The 23274-nt window shown below is 45.0% G+C and overlaps 1 protein-coding gene across 8 annotated transcripts in view; it reads right to left on the reverse strand.

Moving 5' to 3' along the window:
* Positions 1-3378: 3378 nt before the first annotated feature.
* grin1a (glutamate receptor, ionotropic, N-methyl D-aspartate 1a) overlaps positions 3379-23274 on the reverse strand; it is a 54020-nt gene continuing 34124 nt past the window's right edge. For 3 of the 8 annotated variants that reach the window (XM_072662249.1, XM_072662247.1, XM_072662251.1), the window contains 7 exons: positions 23038-23150; positions 19801-19949; positions 19525-19682; positions 18970-19131; positions 18566-18675; positions 17309-17454; positions 3379-3590 (listed from right to left, as the gene is read on the reverse strand). In XM_072662249.1, the coding sequence (XP_072518350.1) occupies positions 3522-3590; positions 17309-17454; positions 18566-18675; positions 18970-19131; positions 19525-19682; positions 19801-19949; positions 23038-23150 (907 nt within the window). In that variant the 3' untranslated portion in view covers positions 3379-3521. Of the gene's footprint in view, positions 3591-10012; positions 10124-12368; positions 12396-17005; positions 17063-17308; positions 17455-18565; positions 18676-18969; positions 19132-19524; positions 19683-19800; positions 19950-23037; positions 23151-23274 lie in introns of all 8 variants that reach the window. The other 5 variants (XM_072662244.1, XM_072662246.1, XM_072662250.1 and 2 more) reach the window with 4 other exon arrangements.

Below are 23274 nucleotides of genomic sequence, written 5' to 3' on the forward strand. Positions count from 1 at the left end.
TGGAACCACGCTGTTTATTTATTTCCCTGTCCATATTCCGGCATGTCCCGCCTTCCTAGGCAGGGATTGGCTACCAGAATCCCGCATCTGCGCTAGGATTGGCTACTACGTGAAACTGATCCCTGTGAGACTGCACAACTAGCCAATCCCGTCGCTCCTGCGCTGCCATGGAGACACATAAATACGCCACACCCCTCCAACGCTGAAGCAAAATAAAAGCACTGTGCCCAGCCCGGAGAGCGCGGCACGTAGTCCTTCCTGCCTGTAATTATTATAATTATTATAATTACTGTTATTATTATTATGTTGTTCTCAGCCTAGATCAGATCACCAGATTGCCCAGTGTGTCTACGACCATAAATAACATTTAAAATATTAGCTATGTTAGACCTTCACCGAGGGAAAACGCCACCTGTTGTGCCACAGTGTTGATTTTTTTAATTTAATGACTCAGTGATTTAATAAAGGTCAGAAAGGCAATATATTGTGTGTGAGAGAGAGTTAAAATAATTATACTATTTTACATTCAGTTCGATTTCAAGGAGAGTAATATTAAACTATTATTTCAAAATAAAAGTCCCACAGTATCAGTAACATAAATTAACATATATAATTAAAATATATATTTAACTTTCACATTGACAGTAACCATTAACCTAGCTAAATCATGGCAACTGCACATATGAGCACACAGCAGTGTTTTATTGTTATACACATTGCCCTTAAATTTGATGCAATGATAGAGTGATTCTATAATTAGGGGAACAATAATGTTCCTGGGTTATAAATTCATATGGCTTAATAAAGTGTGCGCCAAAACTCATATGATAATTAAAAAAAAAACAATTATAATATATATATATATATATATATATATATATATATATATATATATATTTATATTATATTTAACATATGTATATATATATTACATCTTAAAATAATTGTATATATGTAATAAATGTAATTAAGTATGAGTATATAATTACAATAATACTGTAATATCATGCAGCTCTCATAATTATATTATAATCACTATATATATATATATATATATATATATATATATATATATATATATAAATGGATACATGTTTTTCATTGGACAGCAGCGATATATATATATATATATTAAAAAACAACCCAAAACAACCCAAAATGATAAAATGATACAATGTGTCAATCAATTCATTTAAAAAGCAACATTAACTTTAACTTTAACTTTTTACTAATTTTACCACAACAGCCACTCTGGAGCTCTAGAGAACACAGAAAAACAGGAAAGAGTGACTATAAAAGCTCAGTCTCGTCCATCTTTAAGTCTTTACTTTAAAGCAGGCGATGTTTTGATTTAATTAGGACACAAATATATTTTATTTTTCCGAAAATTAACGATGAAAAGGGATTTTTTGAGGAATTTGAAGAGAAGACTCCCCCAAATTCAATGAAAGCACACATTCACGGCTCTGTGGTCTGCAATTGACATGAGCACATCTTTTTTATTGGCACAAAGAAATCTGATTTGCATGGTTACCTCAATACAAACAACAAAAACATTTTGTTTGCATTATTTGGCTTGAAAAATGAACTCAAAGTAAACATCAACGTATCGATCACTTAATAAATAAATCTTACTCTACAGGTGCTTGCGCATGATTACTCAGAGATTATGGCTTGCGTGTGTAGTGAGTAGTAGTGAGTCAATAGGCTATTATTTACATCATTTACAGAACGACAGTGTCAGACTGCCAGTAAACTGCATACGCCCTTATCATGAGTTCATTAGTAAGCGTCCACCGATACTCCCTAGCCTATACACTGCATTAGCCCTGAAAACAAAGTCCTAAATAGTGCTGATATGCAACTGATGACTCTTAAAAACCAAAGAAAAGCACTTAAAAACATGCATGCACTCGTCAGTCTGATCGGATGGGCGTTTTTAAAAAACGACATACCCATCAGGTTAAGTCCTTTAAAATCTGAACTGTCAATGCAGTCATGACATGCTATGACCAGCAATGACAGTATCTTACGGATAACGACAAGGGTTTCAATCCTCATTTGGCCAGTTGCAACTGCATGAGCTATGTGCACATAGCTGAGAATTGCGAATTCCTAGACGTTCACCTTCAGGAAATGCTTGTTTACAGTCCACCGTTCTGCTGCTGTGCAGTAAAACCCAATGTTTCTCAACCCCAGAACGCGGGAAACGGCCTGTTTTCGCATCTAACCAAGAGGCATGTGCAAGACGGCAGCACCATAGTAAAAACAGAGCGACCCGCCTGGTTCTGACCCGTGTAAAAGGCCTCGAGCATGGAGGCGGTTTTGCGCGGGAGACCAAGCGCTGGTTGGATGAAAAACCTGGCCCTTTGATGCACCCCATGGAGACTGAGGATGAGAAAGGCTGCACTGAGAACGTTGACAAGAGAAAGAGAGAGAGGAGGAGAAGAAGACTTCAGGTCTTATTGCTGAAACCGTGACCCGTTTGACCAGGAGCCAATCCATGGTCCAGACCCTGGTCGATCTGTTGGCTCGGGTTTTGGAGTTTTGCAAGGGTCGATACTGCGGAGGAGGTGCACTCGAGTTCGCCGCACATGCATCTGACATGCAGGTGGTCAACTGCCAAAGAGGTCAGGACTTTGGAGAGTGTCCAAATGGCACTGAGTGCAAAACAAAGAGGGTGTAAATAAGGGGGTCGTGATGCCGTGAGGTGCCACATACAGTGTTGTAGGAGCATTATTTTAAGTGGTAACACTATGGACAATGCACTAGACTTCATTTTGCACCTATCTATCCAGGATTCACATGCTTTCCTGTATTCGTCCGCCGCTCGCTAGGTTAAATAGACGAAGATTTGAGAAAGGAACTGAAGTTAAATTACAGAATATGCAGAAAAGGGGTAAATGTGTTACCCTTAAACGTATCCCGACACCTAGAACTAGTAGTTAATGCAAACGGAAACCTTGGAGAAGCTCCGACTCCGGCTGCTTGGCCTCTTTTTGTCGGAGGGATAAGATATACATACATACATACATCACTTAATATAACATAATATTCACTATACTGACCTAAACAGAAAGAAACTGCTAGATTAAATCAACTCTGAAGGAGTGTGTCCTATGTTGAGCATGTGTGTGTGTGTGTGTGTGTGTGTGTGTGTACAGTCCTTCCTTTCCAGTGCCTCCTACGAACTCCAGCAAAGTGTACTAGTGTTCTGTCAAGTCCCGAAGTCACCGAAAATCAGGAGGTCCTCTCATGCCTCTTCGTCTTCGTTAAAGTGCCGAAGCTCCGGAGTGGCACTGAATGTTAAAAACAGGGGGAAAGACCCCCTCTCCCCCCCATCCCCACCTCTTCTTCCAATCCCCCCCACCCCCCCATCCCAAATCAGTCTGTAAGAAAATGATGAGCATGGATGGCCTTTCTTGCGTGCGCTCGCTCCTTTTCTCTCTCTCTCTCTTCATTCCTTTTGTCGCACGCTCTTTCTCTCTCTCTCTCTCTCTCTCTCTCTGGCTCCCTCTCTCTCACACCACAGTGCTGACCGACGGGTCGGACAGGTTGAGCTGGCCGGTGATATCTGTGGGTGGGTACTGCTGCAGAGATAGAGAGAGGGAGAGAGATGCAGGGTACAGAGAACACACAGGTAACAGGCCATTAGTGTGACGCTCACAGTGGTCCCCCCCTATCTCAGAGTGGACGTGCCTTCACAGGACCTCCAAAGGCAGTCTGGCGAAGGCAGGAGGCCCTTCTACGATCCAATTTGCTACCTTTCGCTACCCAAATGCTTTACACAATGCTCTCATATGAGGATTTTAGGTTCTAGAGATTTTCTTTTGGGAGGTTCTGACCCAGTAACTGCCTGAGGAGGTGTCTAGACCTACAAAGAAGAGGAATTTGGGCCTCCAGTGTAATGTTCTGATAGTGGTCACTCATGGGTCCACCCCATGACCAGGCTGGGCATGCAAATTACAGTAGATACTGTTAAGGTATAAGTTCCTTGAGAAATATTTGAAAGGTTTCTCAGTTTGAAAGTTATGGTGCTTTGAGGAACCTTCAAGAAAAAGGTTCCTTCAAGGTTCCTTAAATTGAGAAACCTTCAAAGGTTCCTCTAGGAACGTATACGTTTGTATAAGTAACAGTGTAGTGTTATTACATCTCTGTCCAACATAGATAATAAGATAAGCACGGGTTGTGTTGGTTGTGCATATCTTATCTATGTGACAAAGACTGGAGACCCCATTTCCCCGCCTTTTCTAGAGCGAGTGCGCCAAGAAAGTGCCCCTTTGGGTGGATATCTGCAGTGTTGGGTTATCAGAACAGCCCAGTTCCCATGCAGATGTCCAGTCGTTGCTATATGCCACAGCAAATGCATGTTTCCGCCTGTTTTGGACACTGTAAGCCATTCCTTTGGCGTCCTTAAAGGTAGTCAACCATGTTACAATGGTCAGGAAGAAAACATGGCATTTTAAAGGTGCCCTAGAATGGAGAACTTTACCAAAACAGGCCAATTTCAAAACCCCAAAACTGTTACATCACAGTCTTGACTCAGTATAGCCTATATGAACAAAAGTATTGGGACACCTGCTCAATACATTGATTCAAAGAATAAAAATTAGAGGAGCATTGCTGTGAGGATTTAATTGTATTCAGCAACAAGAGCGTTAGTGAGGTCAGGATGTTAGATGATCACCACCCCACCTCATCTTCAGAGAATACAGCTCTTCCACTGCTCCACAGCTCAACGCTGGGGGGCTTTGTACCCCTCTACTAGCCCACGCCTGGCATTAGGCAGCATGGTGCCACTAGGTCCATGTTTATCTGCTCCTTGGCAGTTCTTCTCTACAGGGACTAGACAAGCTGGGTGTGCATTTGCACATCTGTGTCGGCAATAGGTGCAGCATCAGAAAACCAAATGCATTAATTAGAAGGGGTGTCCACAAACTTTTAGACATATAGGGTATTTACCCCACCAAAATTTACATACACTCAGCCCACTAGCAAAAGCTTCTCAAAGGCTAAATGGCGAGGCTACTTCAGGAGAATGTGGACGCGGGGATAATTCTAGGCAACCAAAGCAAAGACTGGTGCAGTTATCCAGCATGCAGGAGCCTACGGAGCAGCTTAATGCTAACGCAAGCTGGTCGAAGCAAATTTTTGGTGCACTTAAGCCTATGGAGAGGCTAAAAGCTAAAGCAAAGGCCGATGTGGTTATCCAGCATGCTGGAGCCTTTGGAGTTAAGAAAAGCTAATGCTTTTAATGTCCAGTGTCAATGTTATGTGTCAACTGGACGCTGTGTGGTCCAAGCAAGGACAGCAGCACTCTCCTGTAAGTTCACAGTGCTAAGTACTGTGCTAGGCTAGGCTGTGCTATGCTAAGTGCTATGCTAAGTTGTAAACCAGTCAATAAAAGCACAGTTTATCATTTAATTGTTTTATACGTCCTCCATAAAACTGACAACAAGGTCTTTTATTCTGAAGCAAAATAACAGGGTGGTAAAAAAAATAAAATAAAATAAAAAATTTATACATAAAATAATAATAATAAAAAATAATAATAATTTTAAAAATAAAATAAAAATAATAAAAAATAATATTAATAAAATGCATTCTAAGGCACCTTCAAAAGGACTTGCAATAAATGCCACTAATGACTAATGACACTCTACTCCCTGCCATTGCAAAATGGAGCACAGCTGAGGCCTGCATTTGCTTTTTTGTGAAGCTGAAGAGGCTTATCAGAATTTTCTCCAGTGTCGGTCGAAATCGATGGCGCCCTGCAATCAGCTCTGCAATGCTACATGCAGAACCAGTCCAGATTAAACGCAGATAAAAGCCATAAAGGCTGTGAGGTGGTCAGATTCTGGAGAAATCTACTAGGAAGCATCCATGGACACATGTATCCATCTGACTGCTGAACTTCACAAAAATTCAAAATAAAAGTCCCATTGAAATTTATTCCTGCTCACTAAAAGCAATAGGCGTGGAGCGGGAAGGCATAACCGAGCTGTAACACAGCTTAGCTTGCTCTGCAGCCAAATACGTAAAGAAAGCAGCAGGAAAATTTGAAGTGCTTATATATAATAGTCACAATATTGCCGACTGGATTTGATCCAGCAATATTGTCGACAGTGCCGTCGAGAGGTGTCTGTGCCGGCTTTGCATCATGGGAACGCCTCTGAGGGCGCCCCTATGAATACATGTGCCCGTTATGTTCTCTGAGGAGGCTTGCTGTTGGCCCACCGAATCAAGCCCACAGCGCCCTCTGCTGAGAGACAGTGATCAACAAGAGAGACAGAGACAGAGTACTACTACTTCTACCACCACCATCACAGTCACGGTTACTTCTACTGTCTACTTCACTACTCCACTACTACTACTACTACTACGAAAATACTACTACAACACAGTGTGTGTATATACTGTAGTGGGACAGGTAAGTGGCATGCTTTCAGAGGAAGAGAGGAGCTGTGTGGCATGTATGTAGGGGACATCGACACTCATAAATCCATATATATCCATTTATATAAAAAGGAAACACTGATATTAAAATAAATTGATGATCAAACAGCTGTGGATGGTTTCGTCCTCCTGTCTGGACGCGTCCTTTCACCAGTTTGGTCACCTTTACCCCTCCCCCCCAGTGTCCTCATGTCCCACCATCCTCCCATTCCATCTCTCCCGAGATTCATACACACATTCACACAGGCGTACACACTCATACAGATGTTATTAAAAACCAAAAAGGAGTGATTAGAGAAACTAATAATTAGCATATACTTATATGTATATATAAATATAATATATATAACAGTATATAAATGTATATTACAGCTATACGAACATAACAACAGTAGACAAAAGCCTCCGATGTTAAAAATCAAGATCCTACAAAGGGTTCTTTGAGCGATTCCATAGAAGATCCAGTTTTGCTTCCATAAGGAGCTGTTTTTATAGAAGAGCTGTATGTGTGAAGAACCTTGGATGTGGATGTGAAGGTTCTAGGTTCTTCACACTCACAGCTCTTCCACAAAAAGGGTTCTTTCATGGCATCACTCAAAGAAACCTCTGCAGCGCCTTCATTTTCCAGACTGTAAGACAGGCCTATGTTAATCCTGATGGACATACTGCTTCAGGTTGGGTCAGATCTTCAAAACAAAGTGTGGTCATCAAACAAAGACGAAGAGAAAGTGGACCCACACTACACAGAGCTGTTTTGGAAATAAATCCGGGATGTATTTGGATTTCTTCGTAGGTGCTGGTTCTCCCTGGAAAAAGAGAAACGCCCCCAGGTATTGCTGAGCAGAATGGGAGCTAGCCAGCCTGCATTGGTCTCACTCAGAAGCTGGAGACCATTGTCTATGAAAAGCTTTGTCTGGAAGCCCTTTTTTGTGACGAACAGGAAACACGGACACAACTGCTCGCAATCGGAGGAGAAAGTAACCATGGAAACTCCAAGCTGTGCTGTTAGTAGATTAACAGAAGCTATGCAGGTGAGCAGATCTCTCCAAATAGGAAGAAACAGAAAAAGGAATGGTAATGAATAAGGATTAGGACGACAGAGCATGAAGCTTGGTTTCAGAGCTCAGGGAGGCCTGAGTGGGAATCAGAACAGGAGCTTTGGACCACACTGTCAAAAATAAAGGTGCTACAAAGGGTGGGATTTGAGTAATGTCATTGAGGAACCACTTTGGTTCCTAGAAGAACCAGGTTTGTATGCTTGTGAATTGATGTAAAGGTTCTTCACACTCATACACCTTCACAAAAATGGTTCTTTCCAGGCCCAAAAGTGGTTCTTCCATGGTATCGCTCAAAGAACCTTTTGTAGAACTTTCATTTTTAAGAGTCCAAGGCCAGGTCTGCAGTTAAACCACAAGCTTTGGACCACACTCTCAGAAATAAAGGTGCTACAAAGGCTTGGGTTTGAGGAATGTTATTGAAGAACCACTTTGGTTCCTAGAAGAACCAGGTTTGTATGCTTGTGAAGAACCTTTTAAAGGTTTCCCAAAAGTGGTTCTTCTATTGCATCGTTTAAGGAACCCTCTGGAGCACCTTTTTTTAAAGAGTGTGGCCGAGTCCAAGACCAAGTCTGCAGCCAAAGCAAGGGCTTTGGAGGAATAAAGGTTGGTTGGGTTTAAGTGATGCCACAGAAGAACCACTTTGGTTCCTAGAAGAAGCAGGTTTGTATACTTGCGAAGAACCTTGTAAAGGTTCAGTGACTCTTGAATTGATGTAAAGGTTCTTCACACTCATACACCTTCACAAAAATGCTTCTTTCCAGGTCCAAAAGTAATTGTTCCATGGTATAGCTCAAAGAACCCTTTGTAGCACCTTCATTTTAAAGAGTCCAAGGCCAGGTCTGTGGGCTTTGGACCACACTCTCAGAAATAAAGGTTCTACAAAGGGTTGGGTTTGGGTAATGTAACTGAAGAACCACTTTGGTTCAGAGAAGAACCAGGTTTGTATGTTTGTGAAGAACCTTTTAAAGGTTCAATGACACTCATACACCTTCAAAATAATGGAAAAATGGTCCTTACGGACCCAAAAGTGGTTCTTCCATGGTATCGCTCAAAGAACCCTTGACAGCACCTTCATTTATAAGAGTGTAGAAATAGAGGTGCTACAAAGTGATGCCACAGAAGAACCACTTTGGTTCCAAGAAGAAGCAGGTTTGTATACTTGTGAAGAACCTTGTAAAGGTTCAATGACTCTTCAATTGATGTAAAGGTTCTTCACACTCATACACCTTCACAAAATGGTTCTTTCCTGGTACAAAAGTGGTTTCATGGCATTGCTCAAAAAACCCTTGGTAGTACCTTCATTTTTAAGAGTGTGGCCGAGTCCAAGGCCGAGTTCGGCAGTTAAACCGCGGGCTTCGGACCACACTCTCCAAAACAGAGGTGCTACAAAGTGATGCTACAGAAGAACCCCTTTGGTTCAGAGAAGAACCAGGTTTGTATGTTTGTGAAGAACCTTTTAAAGGTTCAAAGACTGATACACCTTCACAAAAATGGTTCTTTACGGACCCAAAAGTGGTTCTTCTAGGCACTACTCAAAGAACCTCTTGTAGCACCTTAATTTTAAGAGCAAGGTTGAGGCCGAGGCCAAGGCCGAGTTCTACAGTCAAAACGGAAGCTTTGAACCCTACTCGGTTTCCCAGTCATAAGCTATTATCAGAAGGTGTCTAGAAGAACAAAAATATAAAAGGACCCTGCATGATGAAGACAGATGTCCCGAGGTCTGAAAGAGAAGGTGTGCGGTTAACAGAATATGACATAATATTAGGTAAAACCGTTAGTTGGCATGGCAGCATCTACTTAGACTCAAATGCCACAACAACACTTAAGCATGCCTTAAGGGGAACAAATAATGCAGGGTCGAGGAAGCTGATGTTCACTTCAACCAGATCAGGCACACACAAACACAACCACCACCACCACAACCACAACCACAACCACAACCACAACCACAAGCACCACAACCCACTAATAAACAGACAATGCACTGACACACTACATCCAGAACTAGCAACACGGGAGAGAAGCAGCCCAAAAGAATCAGGCGCCTTGCGTTGCCCCCCTCCTCTTGGATTGCAGCTTTTATTGGTGATGACCCTCCATGGTCGTGACTGCACCATGATCCCACCACTCCCCACCTCTCCTTCACCCCACCCTTTGCTGTGTCCTGTGTGGTCTGTGGGGTCCTAAATCATCCTTCCTGCTGTCCTTATAGGGGCTAGGAGTTCTAACTGACAGATGGGGTCAGGATGGCGACCGAATGGCTGACTGACAGACACGTGGCCGCGGCCGAGACGCCGCGGGTAGGAATGGAAGGGATAACCTGAGTGGGATGGAGCTCTCTCAGATAGGACATGAGATGGCATTTAAGACAGAGGAAAATAGAAGGAAGGAGAGAATAGGACAAAGAGAAAAGGAGACAGAGAGAGAGAGAGAGAGAGAGGGTGTTAGAGAGAGTGATAGACTAAGAGTAGGAGATGCCATTCCTTAATCTTCCTTACCGTGTCTTTGGAGGACCTACGTCTCTTGATGCTGGAGGCCAGGGTGGTACTGATGGACCTAAAAGAGGGTTTCTTTTTGGGGTCGGACTCTGCTCTACCACTTTTCCTATCCTAAAATAAATATACGTAGAATAATTATTTGTGCTCTATGGCTGAAAGACACCATGCCATAACCAACCCTCCTCCACCCAAACCACCCCCTATTGCCTATAGACTTCTAGAGATCTACAGCTTAACCCAAACTACGCACTGTGTAGTTTATAGATATGAGGAGAAGACTGAGAAATGTGGTCGTTCGAGGGCCTCAGTCAGGGTGGGAAGCTAAATGGAAAGCTATAAAGATATTCTCATTCTTAGGACAGTGACATCCCTGCTGAAAACAACAGGCTGCCCAGCTCAAACTGGTTGACCAGCTTAGTGCTTGACCAGCACAGGGTATATTTCCGGTTGGTGGTTTATGTGGTCTACCAGCGTAAAACGTCCTGAATAAAAAAGTCATCCACAACCAAGGTGCTTAACCAGTTTGACCAAGGTGGCCGACCAGAAGGACCAATGGGCTTGACCAGTACGACCAAGGTGGTCAAACAGCAGGACAGAGTAGATTGACAAGCTAGTCCAAGCTTGGTAATGCTGGTCAGCTTTTACTAGTTGGATGAGCTGCTTGGTCATGTTGGCTGATACAAGCTGGCTGACCTAGCTAATTGACAAGAACGGCCAAGGTTGTCGACCAGCAGGGAAGAGTGGGTTGACCAGCTAGTCCAAGCTGTATGATCAGCAGGACCAAGCTGATTGACCAGGACAACCAACATGATTAAGCTGGTTAACCAGCATCACCAAGGTGGTGACCAAGTGGGCCAAAAAGGAGGTAGTCCAGGCTGATTGACAAGTATGACCAACATGATTAAGCTGGTTAACCAGCAGGACCAATGTGCTTGACCAGTACGACCAAGGTGGTTGACCAGCAGGACAGAGTGGGTTGACAAGCTAGTCCAAGCTGTATGATCAGCAGGTCCAAGCTGATTGACAAGTATGACCAACATGATTAAGCTGGTTACCTAGCATCACCAAGGTGGTGACCAAGTGGGCCAAAAAGGGGGTAGTCCAAGCTGATTGACCAGTATGGTCAGCTTAGTCATGCTGGCCAGCTTTTACTAGTTGGTTATGCTGCTTGGTCATGTTGGCTGATACAAGCTGGCTGACCAGCATGGCCATTCTCATTGACAAGAACGGCCAAGGTTGTCGACCAGCAGGGCAGAGTGGATTGACCAGCTAGTCCAAGCTGGTTGACAAGTATGACCAACATGATTAAGCTGGTTAACCAGCATCACCATGCGCTGACTAAGTGGGCCAAATAGGGGGTAGTCCAAGCTGAATGACCATTATGCCCAGCATGACCAGCATGGCCATTCTCATTGACAAGAACGGCCAAGGTTGTCGACCAGCAGGGCAGAGTGGGTTGACCAGCTAGTCCAAGCTGTATGATCAGCAGGTTAACCAGCATCACCAAGGTGGTGACCAAGTGGGCCAAAAAGGGGGTAGTCCAAGCTGATTGACCAGCATGACCATCATGACCATGGTTGGTTGAGCCGCTTGGTCATGATGGCTGATACAAGCTGGCTGACCAGCATGGCCATTCTCATTGACAAGAACGGCCAAAGTGGTTGGCAAGTATGACCAACATGACCAAGGGGGGTCAACCAGCAGGAAAAGCTGGCCAACCAGCTTTACCAAATTGTTCTAGCCAGCTAAACCATCAAAATAAACCATGAAACACACCTTGTGCTAGTCAAGGACTAAGCTGGTCAACCATCCTAACCAGATTAGGGTATGCTTTTGCCTGGATGACCATCTAATCAGTCACCATGACCATCATGGACCAGCGTGGACCATCTCAGAAACCAGTTTCCAACAAAAGCTGGTCTTGAGCTGGATTTTTCAGCAGGGATCACCGTGCACGTGGTAGATATTTGATAGGTGAGCTACTCTATTGGGGTTTTGGGACTATTCACCCACCCACCCATCAACTACACCCCATGTAATATGTTCCAACCTCCATTGCCCATGACGTTCTACCATACCATCATAGATTTCTCTGTATTTGTACCCCAGTCAAGTGGATAATGCACTGACCCAGCTTGTAATGTATTCCACCCGCCATAAGTAGTTCAAAAATGCATAAATAATAAGCACAATATAAGATTCTCGGCTCTTTTGCAGCCGTCCCCCTCCCTCCCTCCCTCCTTCTGTCCATCAAAGAGCCCCAAGGCTACTCTCTGGCCTCTACATTATGCCACGAGGGTACAGCACAAGACTGAGTGTGTTGGTGTGAGAAAAGCTCATGTTAAGGTATTCTTACATCCTGAGTCTCTACAGAGGAAGAGGGCTGCATAGGGGAGGAGAAAAGAAAAATAAATGAATATTTATCCACTTGCTTTAAAGATCGTTAAGACTTTAAGATCCATAAGCAAAAGCAGAGGGAGCGGAAATGAGCTTGCTGAGAAAAGAATGACACTGAAGAAGCCAAGCAATTTCCTAAGGTCACAAACAAAACCACACTTTTAAGGGGGAAATATTCAGCAACCAATACAATGCAAAGAGAGAGAGAGAGAGAGAGCAGGAGATATAACAGAAGACTGAGTACATGGTTAAGTATATAGACCACTTTATAGACCAGCGTTATACTTTGTTTCAGGTATAACGGAAATTCACCCCACACCCAGGGACGCTTAAGTGAGAGGCTTTGAAAGTGCTTTAAGAAATAGGGTGGTGTGAATTTCAGAAAGAGTACATGCAGAAACATAAACTGTGCATAGAAGCGTAATAGTTGACCCATAACAACACTGGACTTTCAGAAGCTGCTGTTAATGCTGAGTTTCTCCATGGCCCTGAATCTCATCTGACCCCGGATTTCACCAGTTCCAAACACGTTGGGAACAGATTGTATCTAGTCTTGGACTAAATTGAGCTTGTGGACCTGTGAATGCTGTGGATTTCATTCAGTGAGGGATTGTTCGGAACCAATTTCATAGATTAGGGATGTAACGGTATCCAGAAAAGCCACATTTTCACTATGAGGTTCTGAAACCACCTCATAATTCAGTACGAGTTCGTTACAACTGCAAACACATCGACCAAAAACCCCTCCAACACATTAGGCTAGATTTATTTTCATTTACACTATAAGGACAAAAGTAAGGGGACACCTGCCATTTATTGTTTCTTCTGAAATCAAGGGATTGATCCTGCTTCTGTTGGAGTAACTCTCTCTACTGTCCATAGAAGAAGGCTTTCTACTAAATTTTGGAGGAGCAAGAGCTGAACAGGGGCTGAAGTAAGTGAGGTCAGGATGTTGGACGATCACCACCCCACCTCATCCCAAAAGTATTGGATGGAGCTCCACCATCCATCATTCCAGAGAGTTCCACAGTTCTTCCACTGCTCCACAGCTCAATGCTGGGGGGCTTTATACCCCTCTACTAGCCTATGCCTGGCATTAGGCAGCATGGTGCCAATAGGTTCATGCTTTTTGGCTCCAGAGAGTCTGAATCTATTGGCAGCACGTCTCTACAAGTAGCTGAATGCATTCATTAGAAAGTGTGTCCACAAACTTTTGAACATATAGTGTATTTTGGACAGTAGTGCCAGTTACCGTCTGTTCCACCTAGTAAACACGTACTCTCATACAGAGCACGTATTATAATGTACCGTTACACCCCTCTAATTTTACCCCAACCAAATTCAGCAGGCCAATTACCTAATCCCCATATGCACATCTCTTTAGTCTCTTGACAAGCAGGCAGTTAGACAGTCGCTCCACTCCTGAGCTGTGTCGCCGTGTGCATTTCTATGTCTGAGAAAGAAGGGAAGGTATATTTACTCAGAACTGTGTTTGTATGTGGTGTAACTTTACCGCTCCAGACCGGCCCTACAGTCTAACTGCTGCTCATCAAGTGTGAGGAGATCGTAAGTTCAAATCCCAGCAAGGCCTCAGCGCTACATTGTCAAAAGCGGGTGGTGGAGGCGGTTTCTAACCTGCAGGTGGGACTAAACAGTAGACAGATTAAAGGGGGCGGAGCCACAGGAGGGTTGCACAAGACTGGCACAAGGAAAGCGCAGCTCCCCAGCTCCGATACAACAGCTAACAGCTAACGCCTGTGTGCCTGAGAGTGATGTGGGGAGGAGGAAGAGCCATCAACCCACCCCTGAGAGAGCAAGGCCAGTTGTGCTCTCTCTGGCTCTGGCTGCTGATGGCAAGCAGCGTGACCTGGGATCACAGACTCATTTTATATGCATATTACTCAGCCCACGTCACGCCCACCTCAAGCCATTATGCCCTTAAGTGATAAAAGAGAGGCGACACAGCGAGTCAAAAGTACAAGTCAGTGGATGAACAACACGGTTAGCCCATTTCGTGCACAGTAGTTCTAGACGTTGCTGGATTGCAATAGAACAGGAAGAATAGGTCATACCCTGTGCAACACTGTCCACCATACCAAGCAGGTCGGTTTCCAAGTCAATTTAAGTGCAAGACTAGCTTTAATCTATTGCTTTGGGCACTCAGAAGTAGCATTAAGTGGTTGAATGGCACTGGGATGAGTCCACATTGAATGAGCAGGAGGCCAGTGATGCACATCACTGTAATTGCATTCATTCATGTAAGACTGATTGAAAAAAGAAAAAAAATGATGGAAAAATTAAAAGCTACAATGGCTACATCAATGATCAACGAAAACCAGGATATAGGTTTGAGGTGGCCTTCCTAGCTCAATGGCTTCCTAGCTTGAAATCTTCTAGGGCTTCCTGTGCCTAGGAATGAGCGGCATGGAGCTGGAGCTGTACATTAGCATGCGTAGTACCACGGGGAGCGTCGTTTTCTAGCGCTACTATGTTTAGTCTCTTTTGTTGTCTTGGTTTTCCTTCAGGCAGTGCACTTCAGAATAACTTCTGCTCCAAGAAACAGCCATCCAGAGACTCGGCAGCGGTATGCGATGCTGTCTGCACATGCGTCTGTGTGTTTTTGGAAAAAAAAGGAGCTTTGAGCTGTGCTCTAGCTGTCAAAGCCAGGGCAGGGTGACCTTGTGCGGGGTGAAGAACATCCAGGAGGGTTATTCCAAAGTGCAGCACACCTGTGAGACATTTACGTGTACACGCACTACACAAACACATATATACACACACATTCACTCACTCCACGCTCACGCAGGAAACATACACAGGGTGGGCCGACACACAAGCTCTCAAAAACATGTGTAAAGTCCTGCTAAGATCGGAGGAGGAGGTATGAGTATGAGCAGCCTGTGCTAGCAGCCTTATTCAGTTACAACATGGCCTGCAATTAGAGGGCCATTACACTGTGAGCTAGTTTCTCCTCCACTGTAGCTTAGCAGGAGTCAACATGCAACCTTCTGTGTCTTCTGTGTGTACCAACGTACAGTACATATACATACACACACACACACATAAAGACAGCTACACATACACGGCCCAGCCCAGCCCACTTCATTAGAAGCACCTCCCAGCTGTATCGGCTCCACTGGCCATGCAGGAGCACTGTGTAGTGCAATAATTCCAGACTGTAGTCGTTCATCTAGTAGTTTGCTAGCCACCCTATTCTTCAATGCTCGGGACCCCAAAGGGCTGACCACCATAGAGAAGATGTTGTATGAGTGGTGGGTCAGTCATTCTCAGCACTGCAGTGACACTAACTGGAGCGGATCAGAGACAGCAGTGCTGCTGGAGTGCTTAAACACTGTGTCTGTCCACTGACTGTCCACTCTCTACTAGACACTCCTCCTACCTAGTTGGTCCAGCTTGTAGATGAAGGTAAAGTCAGACACAGAAGCTCTGTGATCTGCTGCTGCATAGTCTGTGTTGGTCATCCGCTAGACCATCACAGGACGCTGCCCACAGGTTGTGGACTATTCCCAGTCCAGCAGCCCTTCTGTGTCTGATCTACCACTCGTACCAGACCATAACACACACTGCTTACACAACACTACCACCACCATGTCAGTGCTGAGAATGACTGACCCACCACCCAAATACTACCTGCTCTGTGGTGGTCAGTCCTGTGCTTTCCTGACCACTGAAGAACAGGGTTCTAATGAATATGCAGAGAGTATACAGTCTGGAATCCCCGAACTACAAAGTGCTCCTATACGGTCAGTGAAGCTGATACAATGGACAGTGAGTGTAGAAGCAAGGAGGTGGTGTTAATGAAGTGGCCGGTGGTCGGTGTATAGCGATTTCAGGACATTGATTTGCCGACACAGACGAGAGACTGTGATCTTACCTTTGTGAGGCACTGCTGCCTGTTGGGCAGCAGCGGCACTGACCTTTTGTCAGTGTGCACAAAGCGCAGCTGGCCCACCTCCGCCCAGACATCACAGTCTCACAGTGCCTCTGTATCTTGTGCCTTCCCTCACCCCTCCTCTCCCAAAAACTCACAGCCCTGCTGGGGAGGTCTCCCAGTGCTTCAAAAGCAGAAGCCACGGGGCATGAGGGCAAATCAAGAGCCTGAGCACTGGAGCTCGAGTTGTTTGTGCTCCATTAGCCTGAAGCATGGCCTGGCTATGAATAGAGCTTCTGAGATCTTCGCCCATGGGTTTCGAGACGCCAGTAAGACTAAGCTTCTACCTTCTGCCAGCAGGTATGCTGTCTTGAACTGCCCATAAAGAGACTGGGGATAATCGGACGGTTACTAGCACTGCTAAGGACTCCATTTAAGTTGTGCGTGCACTCCATTTTGCTGTTCTCCATGAGCTAATGTAATCAGAATCGTACGTAGAGTCAATGGGCCTTATTCACACTTCTTAAAAGGAAGGTTTTTTGAATGAGGCCCATTGCTGTTAGCCTCAAATCTACCTAGTCCTAGGCATGATTCTGCAGCCTTAATTGGGATGTTCTCAAGAACGTAAAGAAAATAATAAAGAAAGCTCAGTTTGCGGAGCAAGGATGACATAGCAACGAAATGGAGCAGCCTGCATTACGTACTAAAGATGGAGTCCCAGCTGCGCCCGCAACTTGACCACCAGAACTCTCCTTATTGTCCTGTTGGGACAGACAAGAGACATGGGTCCAGTTGGACTCGACTAGTCTGTTCCAGACCAACCCCGGGGATATTGTCTCATCTCTTGGCCTGAGAGAGGCCCAGAAATGAACAGAAGTACTGCCAGAGGTCAAGGACATCATCTGGCCGCCTCCAAGCCTGTTCTACACCCAGGCTCTAACTCCAGAAGTAGCCCCTTGTTTTTTTGGGGGGATCACTCTCACTCCCACCAGGAGGAGCTTCCTTACCTGCAGGTTCTTCCTCCAGACGTTAACGGCCGCAAAGGCTAGCTGCATCTGCTTCCTGCGGGCGTCTTTGTGGCGCTTGTATGCGATCTCGATGAAGATGAGGAAGATCCCCGCTGCAATGCCTCCAGCGACTAGCATGAAGACACCTGGTGGAGAAAGAGAGGCAGACAGACATGCAGAAAAGCATTAGGCACCTTAAAAACAGGAGGGGGTTCTGTCTCGGACACTCGGGTCCGACCCTTAGAGGAAGCTTTTTGAGCTCAGATGGACTCCGAAGCTGCTTTCATGAAATGCTGCTGTATGCTATAATGCTATAAAAGCTGATGGGTGTTTTCAAATACAATGTTTTGTCCCGAGAGCGACACAATACACTACTCAAAACTACTCTGTTAAAAAATGTATTTGGGTCCAGCCTCACAAACGTCGTTTTTCAGCGTAAGATGTTTAGTCTGTGGCTCCGCCCCCTCAATCTGTCTACTGTTACAATTCCCATCTACAGATCAGAACACCCCATATCACATGAGGAAAGGCCTTCCTACTCTCAGACTCCTGACCATGGAGGGCTGTTAGTGGTGTTGATGACAGGTTTTGAATTATGATCTCTTCAGTCTCTTGACAAGCAGGCAGTTAGACAGTCGCTCCACTCCTGAGCTGTGTAGCCGTGTGCATTTCTGTGTCTGAGAAAGAAGGGATGGTATATTTACTCAGAACTGTGTTTGTATGTGGTGTAACTTCACAGCTCCAGACCGGCCCTACAGTCTAACTGCTGCTCATCAAGTGTGAGGAGATCGTAAGTTCAAATCCCAGCAAGGCCTCAGCGCTACATTGTCAAAAGCCTTTCTCCCAGTCTGGGGACTTTATGAGATGGAGGCAGGTTCTAACCTGCAGATGGGACTAAACAGTGGACAGATTAATGGGGGCGGAGCCACAGGCTAAACGTCTTACACACAGTATTTAATCACAGTTTCAGCTGTAGCTCATTTACTGATGTGTTTGAGGCTCAGCTTAGTGTGGATGGTTGATCATACTGAGAATCTGAAGTTAGAAATGTGAGTTTGGGGAACTTGAGTTTGGACTGAACTAAGCTGAGTTCACTCAAACCTGACCTGCTATGTGTTTAGTACTAACACAGATTAGTGTAATATAAACAAAGGAGAACGACAAAAAGGTATTGGACAAAAAAAGGCTACAGTACCTTACCACTGCAGTTTTTGTCCAATCTCTTTTAGACTATCTGCACCCGAGAGTGGACCATACCTGCCATGTTCTCAAAGGTGAGTGTGGCTGGGGCATTGCTCCTTGAGTCACACTCCTGGTATCTCACCCAGGTTTTATCCAGGTCCTCCATGAAGCCATTCTCATGGGAACTGTGGGGTGTGGGGGGGAGCGAGGAGAGAAGTCCAACGTTATTATAGAGCATCGGGCAGATGGTACATTCATTCCCACAAGATCGCTAACACAAACACACACACACACACACACACACACAAACAGACCATACATCCACACAAAAAGACATCAGAGCAGGGGGTGGGAGAAGGGAGATACAGAGAGAGATGAGTAAGAGCGATGTCTCGGATGATGAGATCTAAGAAAACGAGAACCCAAATAAAACGAAAGATACATAAGCGTAGAGTATTGCTGCTTCGGCTGGGACAGACCTGAGAATAGCCAGGGACACATTCTGTTTCCAGGGGCTGTCCTTGCGCATGCCTATGCCAAAGCCCGAACGGAAAAACAGCTCTCCCGTGGTCACCAGGTCGCACTTCTGCGAGGCTTCAAACTCCAGCACCGCAGAGTCCCAGATGAAAGCATGCAGCTTGCTGTTGGGGAGTGGGGTGGGGGAGCAGGGAGGGGAAGGGTGGGGGGTTACGGTGCAACAGTACAGTGAGTAACAACACACTCATGGCACCCCTCCCCCCCACACACCTCTGCTCCACCCACTTGTGTGTGATTTTACCATACTTTACCATAGCTACAGACATAGCCCCTCTTATAGGCAAATGGAATCCAATGCCGGACAAGTGGACCTTTGTCCCCCATTGGATTCCCTAAGAGACCTAGAAGCCTTAAATGCTGTGAGAAAGACAACAGTAGGCATCTCCTGGGTTGTGTGCTAAATCCTGAGGCCGTAAATGAAGACGATGATTGAAAACACCTGAGACCCAGAAGCCAATGACTCCTTGACTGACTATGCGGCCAGGCCCGCCGCTTACTTGTCCCGAACGGCCTGGATGGCCTCAGCGGCGCTCTCGTAGTTGTGCTTCTCCATGTGCCGATACATGGTGCTCAGCTCGACTTGGCGCCGGAAGTAGATGTCCACTGAACTTTGCTTCACTGTGGCGTAGATGAACTTGTCTGATGGGTTCCTCAGCTGCCAAAAGATAAAGCAATCAGGGCAGTTGAAAAAGAGTCACTGGGGACAACTATCAGGTTTCTGCATGAAGCGGAACCTACTCTGATGTGTCCAATGTGATGGGTGAGGAACATACCCTTGGGTCGTTGATGCCGGTGATGCGCTCCTCAGGCCGGTCCAACACCAAGAAGGCAGCCAGGTTGGCAGTATAAGATGCTACAATGATCATAGCAAAGCCAGCCCACACCATGCCCAAGATTCTCGCTGAGAAGCTGCGCGGGGCGCCTAGATAGTGACAGAAAAATACAGAACCAATCAAATGTAAGGATTTAAAGGTTAAAAAATAGTATAACAAAGTTTAAGCACTTTAAGACTAAAAATACCACAAGCTGAGTTTCACAAAAACTGTCCGTCAGAGATGCCTATCTGGGTTCCTGCGCTTCCACTATGGCCTCCAGGCTCTTTGCCATCAGCTGCCGGAGTCCAAGAGAGCACAACTGGCCGAGCTCTCTCCGGGTCGACAGATGGTTAGCTGGCACTGGTGCAGAAAGGCAAAGTCTACCAGAAATGCCAAACTCGGTTCCTCCCAGGCCACAGCTCTGCAGAGATCAGATGTGCCCTCTTTCACCGTGAGTTCATTTTGTGAAGGCCTCGTAAATGACCCAATGAGTTGAATCGGATGTGTTCAATGACTCAGAACACTAAACTCAGAGCTGTGGACCGGAAGGACGTTGCTCTGACTACTCCTACTACTGGTTCAATATCCTTATTGTTATTGTTATTACACAAATTTGTATCTTACGGCAAAAAAACCCCAAAAGCTTGTAAAAACTACATGTACTGTAGATCAAGTGGATGTTTTCCACAGGAACCGTCTACCCGAAATGCCAAACCCGGTCCTTTCCTTCTTCTAACACTCTCAGTTCAATTCATGAAGGCCTTGTTAATTAGCTGATGAGAGGGATCAGCTGTGTTTAACGACTCAGAACACTAAACCCAGAGCTGTGGATCGTAAGGAAGTCTTTTTGACATCCCAGCTATATACACTGCAGGCCTCAGAGCCCTAGGGAAGCTAAACCCATGTTTTCTTTGTAATTAGGTTAAATGTGCTCCAGTAGACATACAATATACATGTATAAAGAATGACCTCTTAGAGATCCGTCTAATAAATGACTGGAGGAAAGGATTTCGACAATATTCACCTCACTAGATATAAGCTGAGCAGTCCTAGCCAATCATCTTGGGTAAGTTTACCCAGGGGTGATGTTTTCTCTGATCAATCAAGGTTAATATGGTATATATATATCAGGCTCTTTCCAGTGGTATATCTTAGAGACATATCCATGCCCACATTCTTTAGCTCCAGAGCTATTTAACGGTATTTAACTCTGTTAAATAGTGGGTTTGAGTGGGACGATTTTGCTAATTTCACCAAAGTGTTCTTGAAAATGAACAAATAGGGTATTTTAAAGATGTTTAAGGGTTATTTAAAGCTATATGAGCCTCATTACAGCTCACTTTCCTGACATTTCTTTAGTGTTTTGAACAACAGCAAGACAGAACATGCAATTTACATTACATCTGTAATCCATTCCAGACTACGGCCTCATACATTTACAGGCACTGCCCCTTTATCAGTGTGCTGGACTATACTATATAACCCAAGGGTAAAGTTTTCTCTGGACAAGTCATAGACAATATGGGATATTCTCCACAGAAAGCTTCAACAATACTTAACAATGGACTTATATGGTGTTATAGCTGATGGTATTCCATTTGTTAGGCATTTATAAGTGGTTTTGACCAGAGGAGAATAACTGCTTGGTGACAACATCAGGTTGTAAAAAGCACTCGACAAATACATTTGACTTAATTTGAGTACTAGATTACTACTCAAGCCAGGCAGCATGACTATGTACTAAGTATCAAGCTCATCTGCATGTCTGCTGGTTGTGCATTCATCCATTTGTCCATTAATTCGTCCAGGTGTCCATCAATCCATGTGTACGCTTTGATGCTTTGATGCACATCCATCAGTAAAGTATATTAAAGGACTGGACAGTGACACCATTACCCATTAACTAATAATACTAAGCAGCTGGACAGGGACACCTTGTCTGTTGCTCTGGCTCTGTACTCCAGACAGTGGTACCAGGTTAAAATGCCAGACGCCTCAAAGAAGATTAGTTCAGGTGACCAGCAAGGCCAGTCAGAAACATTCCCCTTTCTGTCCATCGTTGCTTTAGTATTATGTACTGGGTCATGGTCCAGCCGCAAGGTGAAGCACTGTCCATTTGGTTGGATCTGATCTGATTAGATGCTTCTGTTCACTTCAGAATTCCTCAAAAGTCACATCACATCATGAATACAGACAAGTGAGCCACTTCCACTGGCTTTTCATTCCATGCCACCATACCTGATGTCATGCTGGTGTGTCCATCTCTTTCCAGTGGTAGATCTTCGAGACATATCCATGCCCACATCCTTTAGCTCGAGAGTGGTTTAATGTTATTTTGCTCATCTAATTTTACCAATATGTTCTTAAATATTAACAAATAAGGTATTTTAAAGATATTTAAGAGTATTTAAAGATATCGGAGCCTCATTACAACCAATCCAGAGGCACTGCCCCTTCATCAGTGTGCTGGACTATACAGCCAAAATCCATAACTGTGCCCATCCTAGACAACAGGCCCCTTAACTTCATCGTAATCTCTCCTTTGTTCAGTGTTCCCTATGTCTATGTCCACTTCCTTACTCCAACTCCCTTCTGGCTGCTCTTCCTCTGCGCACCATCAGGCCATCAGACACGGGTGGGGTCGTCTTCAACGTTTCTAAGTCCAGCCATGTTCAGCTCCTCCTCCTCCTCCTCCTCCTCTGCTGCTGCGTTCTCTCTTCACTGTAGCTTCCTGTAGCTGCTGCTGCCCAGGTCATCAGATTCAGACCCCTGACTCTTGCCTACAAAGCCAAGACTGGACCAGCCAGCCCCTCCGTACTTGATGGCGATGGTCAAAAGCCCGATCTGCACCGAGAGCTCTTCCAGCTTCAAGTACGGCTCGGCTCGACCCGCCATCCTTTAAGATCCACGGAAGACGAGCGTCCAGACTTTTTTCTGTCCTGCACCGAAGTGGTGGGACGAACTTCTCCTGGGTGTCCGAACAGCAGAGTCCAACGCTCGCTGTCTTCAAACCCAGACTGAAGGCCCTCCTCTTCTGAGAGTACTTGGGCAGAGTGTAGAGTGTGTAGAGTATTATGGTCTCCAGACTGACTTCTGTATTTAGCAGAGTCTAAGCTTAGAGGGATCTTCTGGAGGGATCTTCAGATACTACTAAACTAGCTAAGGGTATTTTCTGAGTAATTCTGATAGTCTTACCTTCTCCAATACCGGAGTTCAGCAACACTCCCCAGGAGAACCACATAGCTGAAGATAAGGTGAGGGCATCTTCTTCTTCTTCTTCACTGTTTACTTTAAACCTTCCAAACGGGCTGGGGGGAAAGCGAGATGGTGAGAATGTCAACCACTTCAGCCCTTATCTTAAACCTTTTAGCATCACCTAGGTACAACACCACCACCACCACCACTGTCTCGAAACACAGAGAGATAGATGAC

Source organism: Salminus brasiliensis, chromosome 18, assembly GCF_030463535.1.
Source record: "Salminus brasiliensis chromosome 18, fSalBra1.hap2, whole genome shotgun sequence".
Classification (NCBI taxonomy): Eukaryota; Metazoa; Chordata; class Actinopteri; order Characiformes; family Bryconidae; genus Salminus; species Salminus brasiliensis.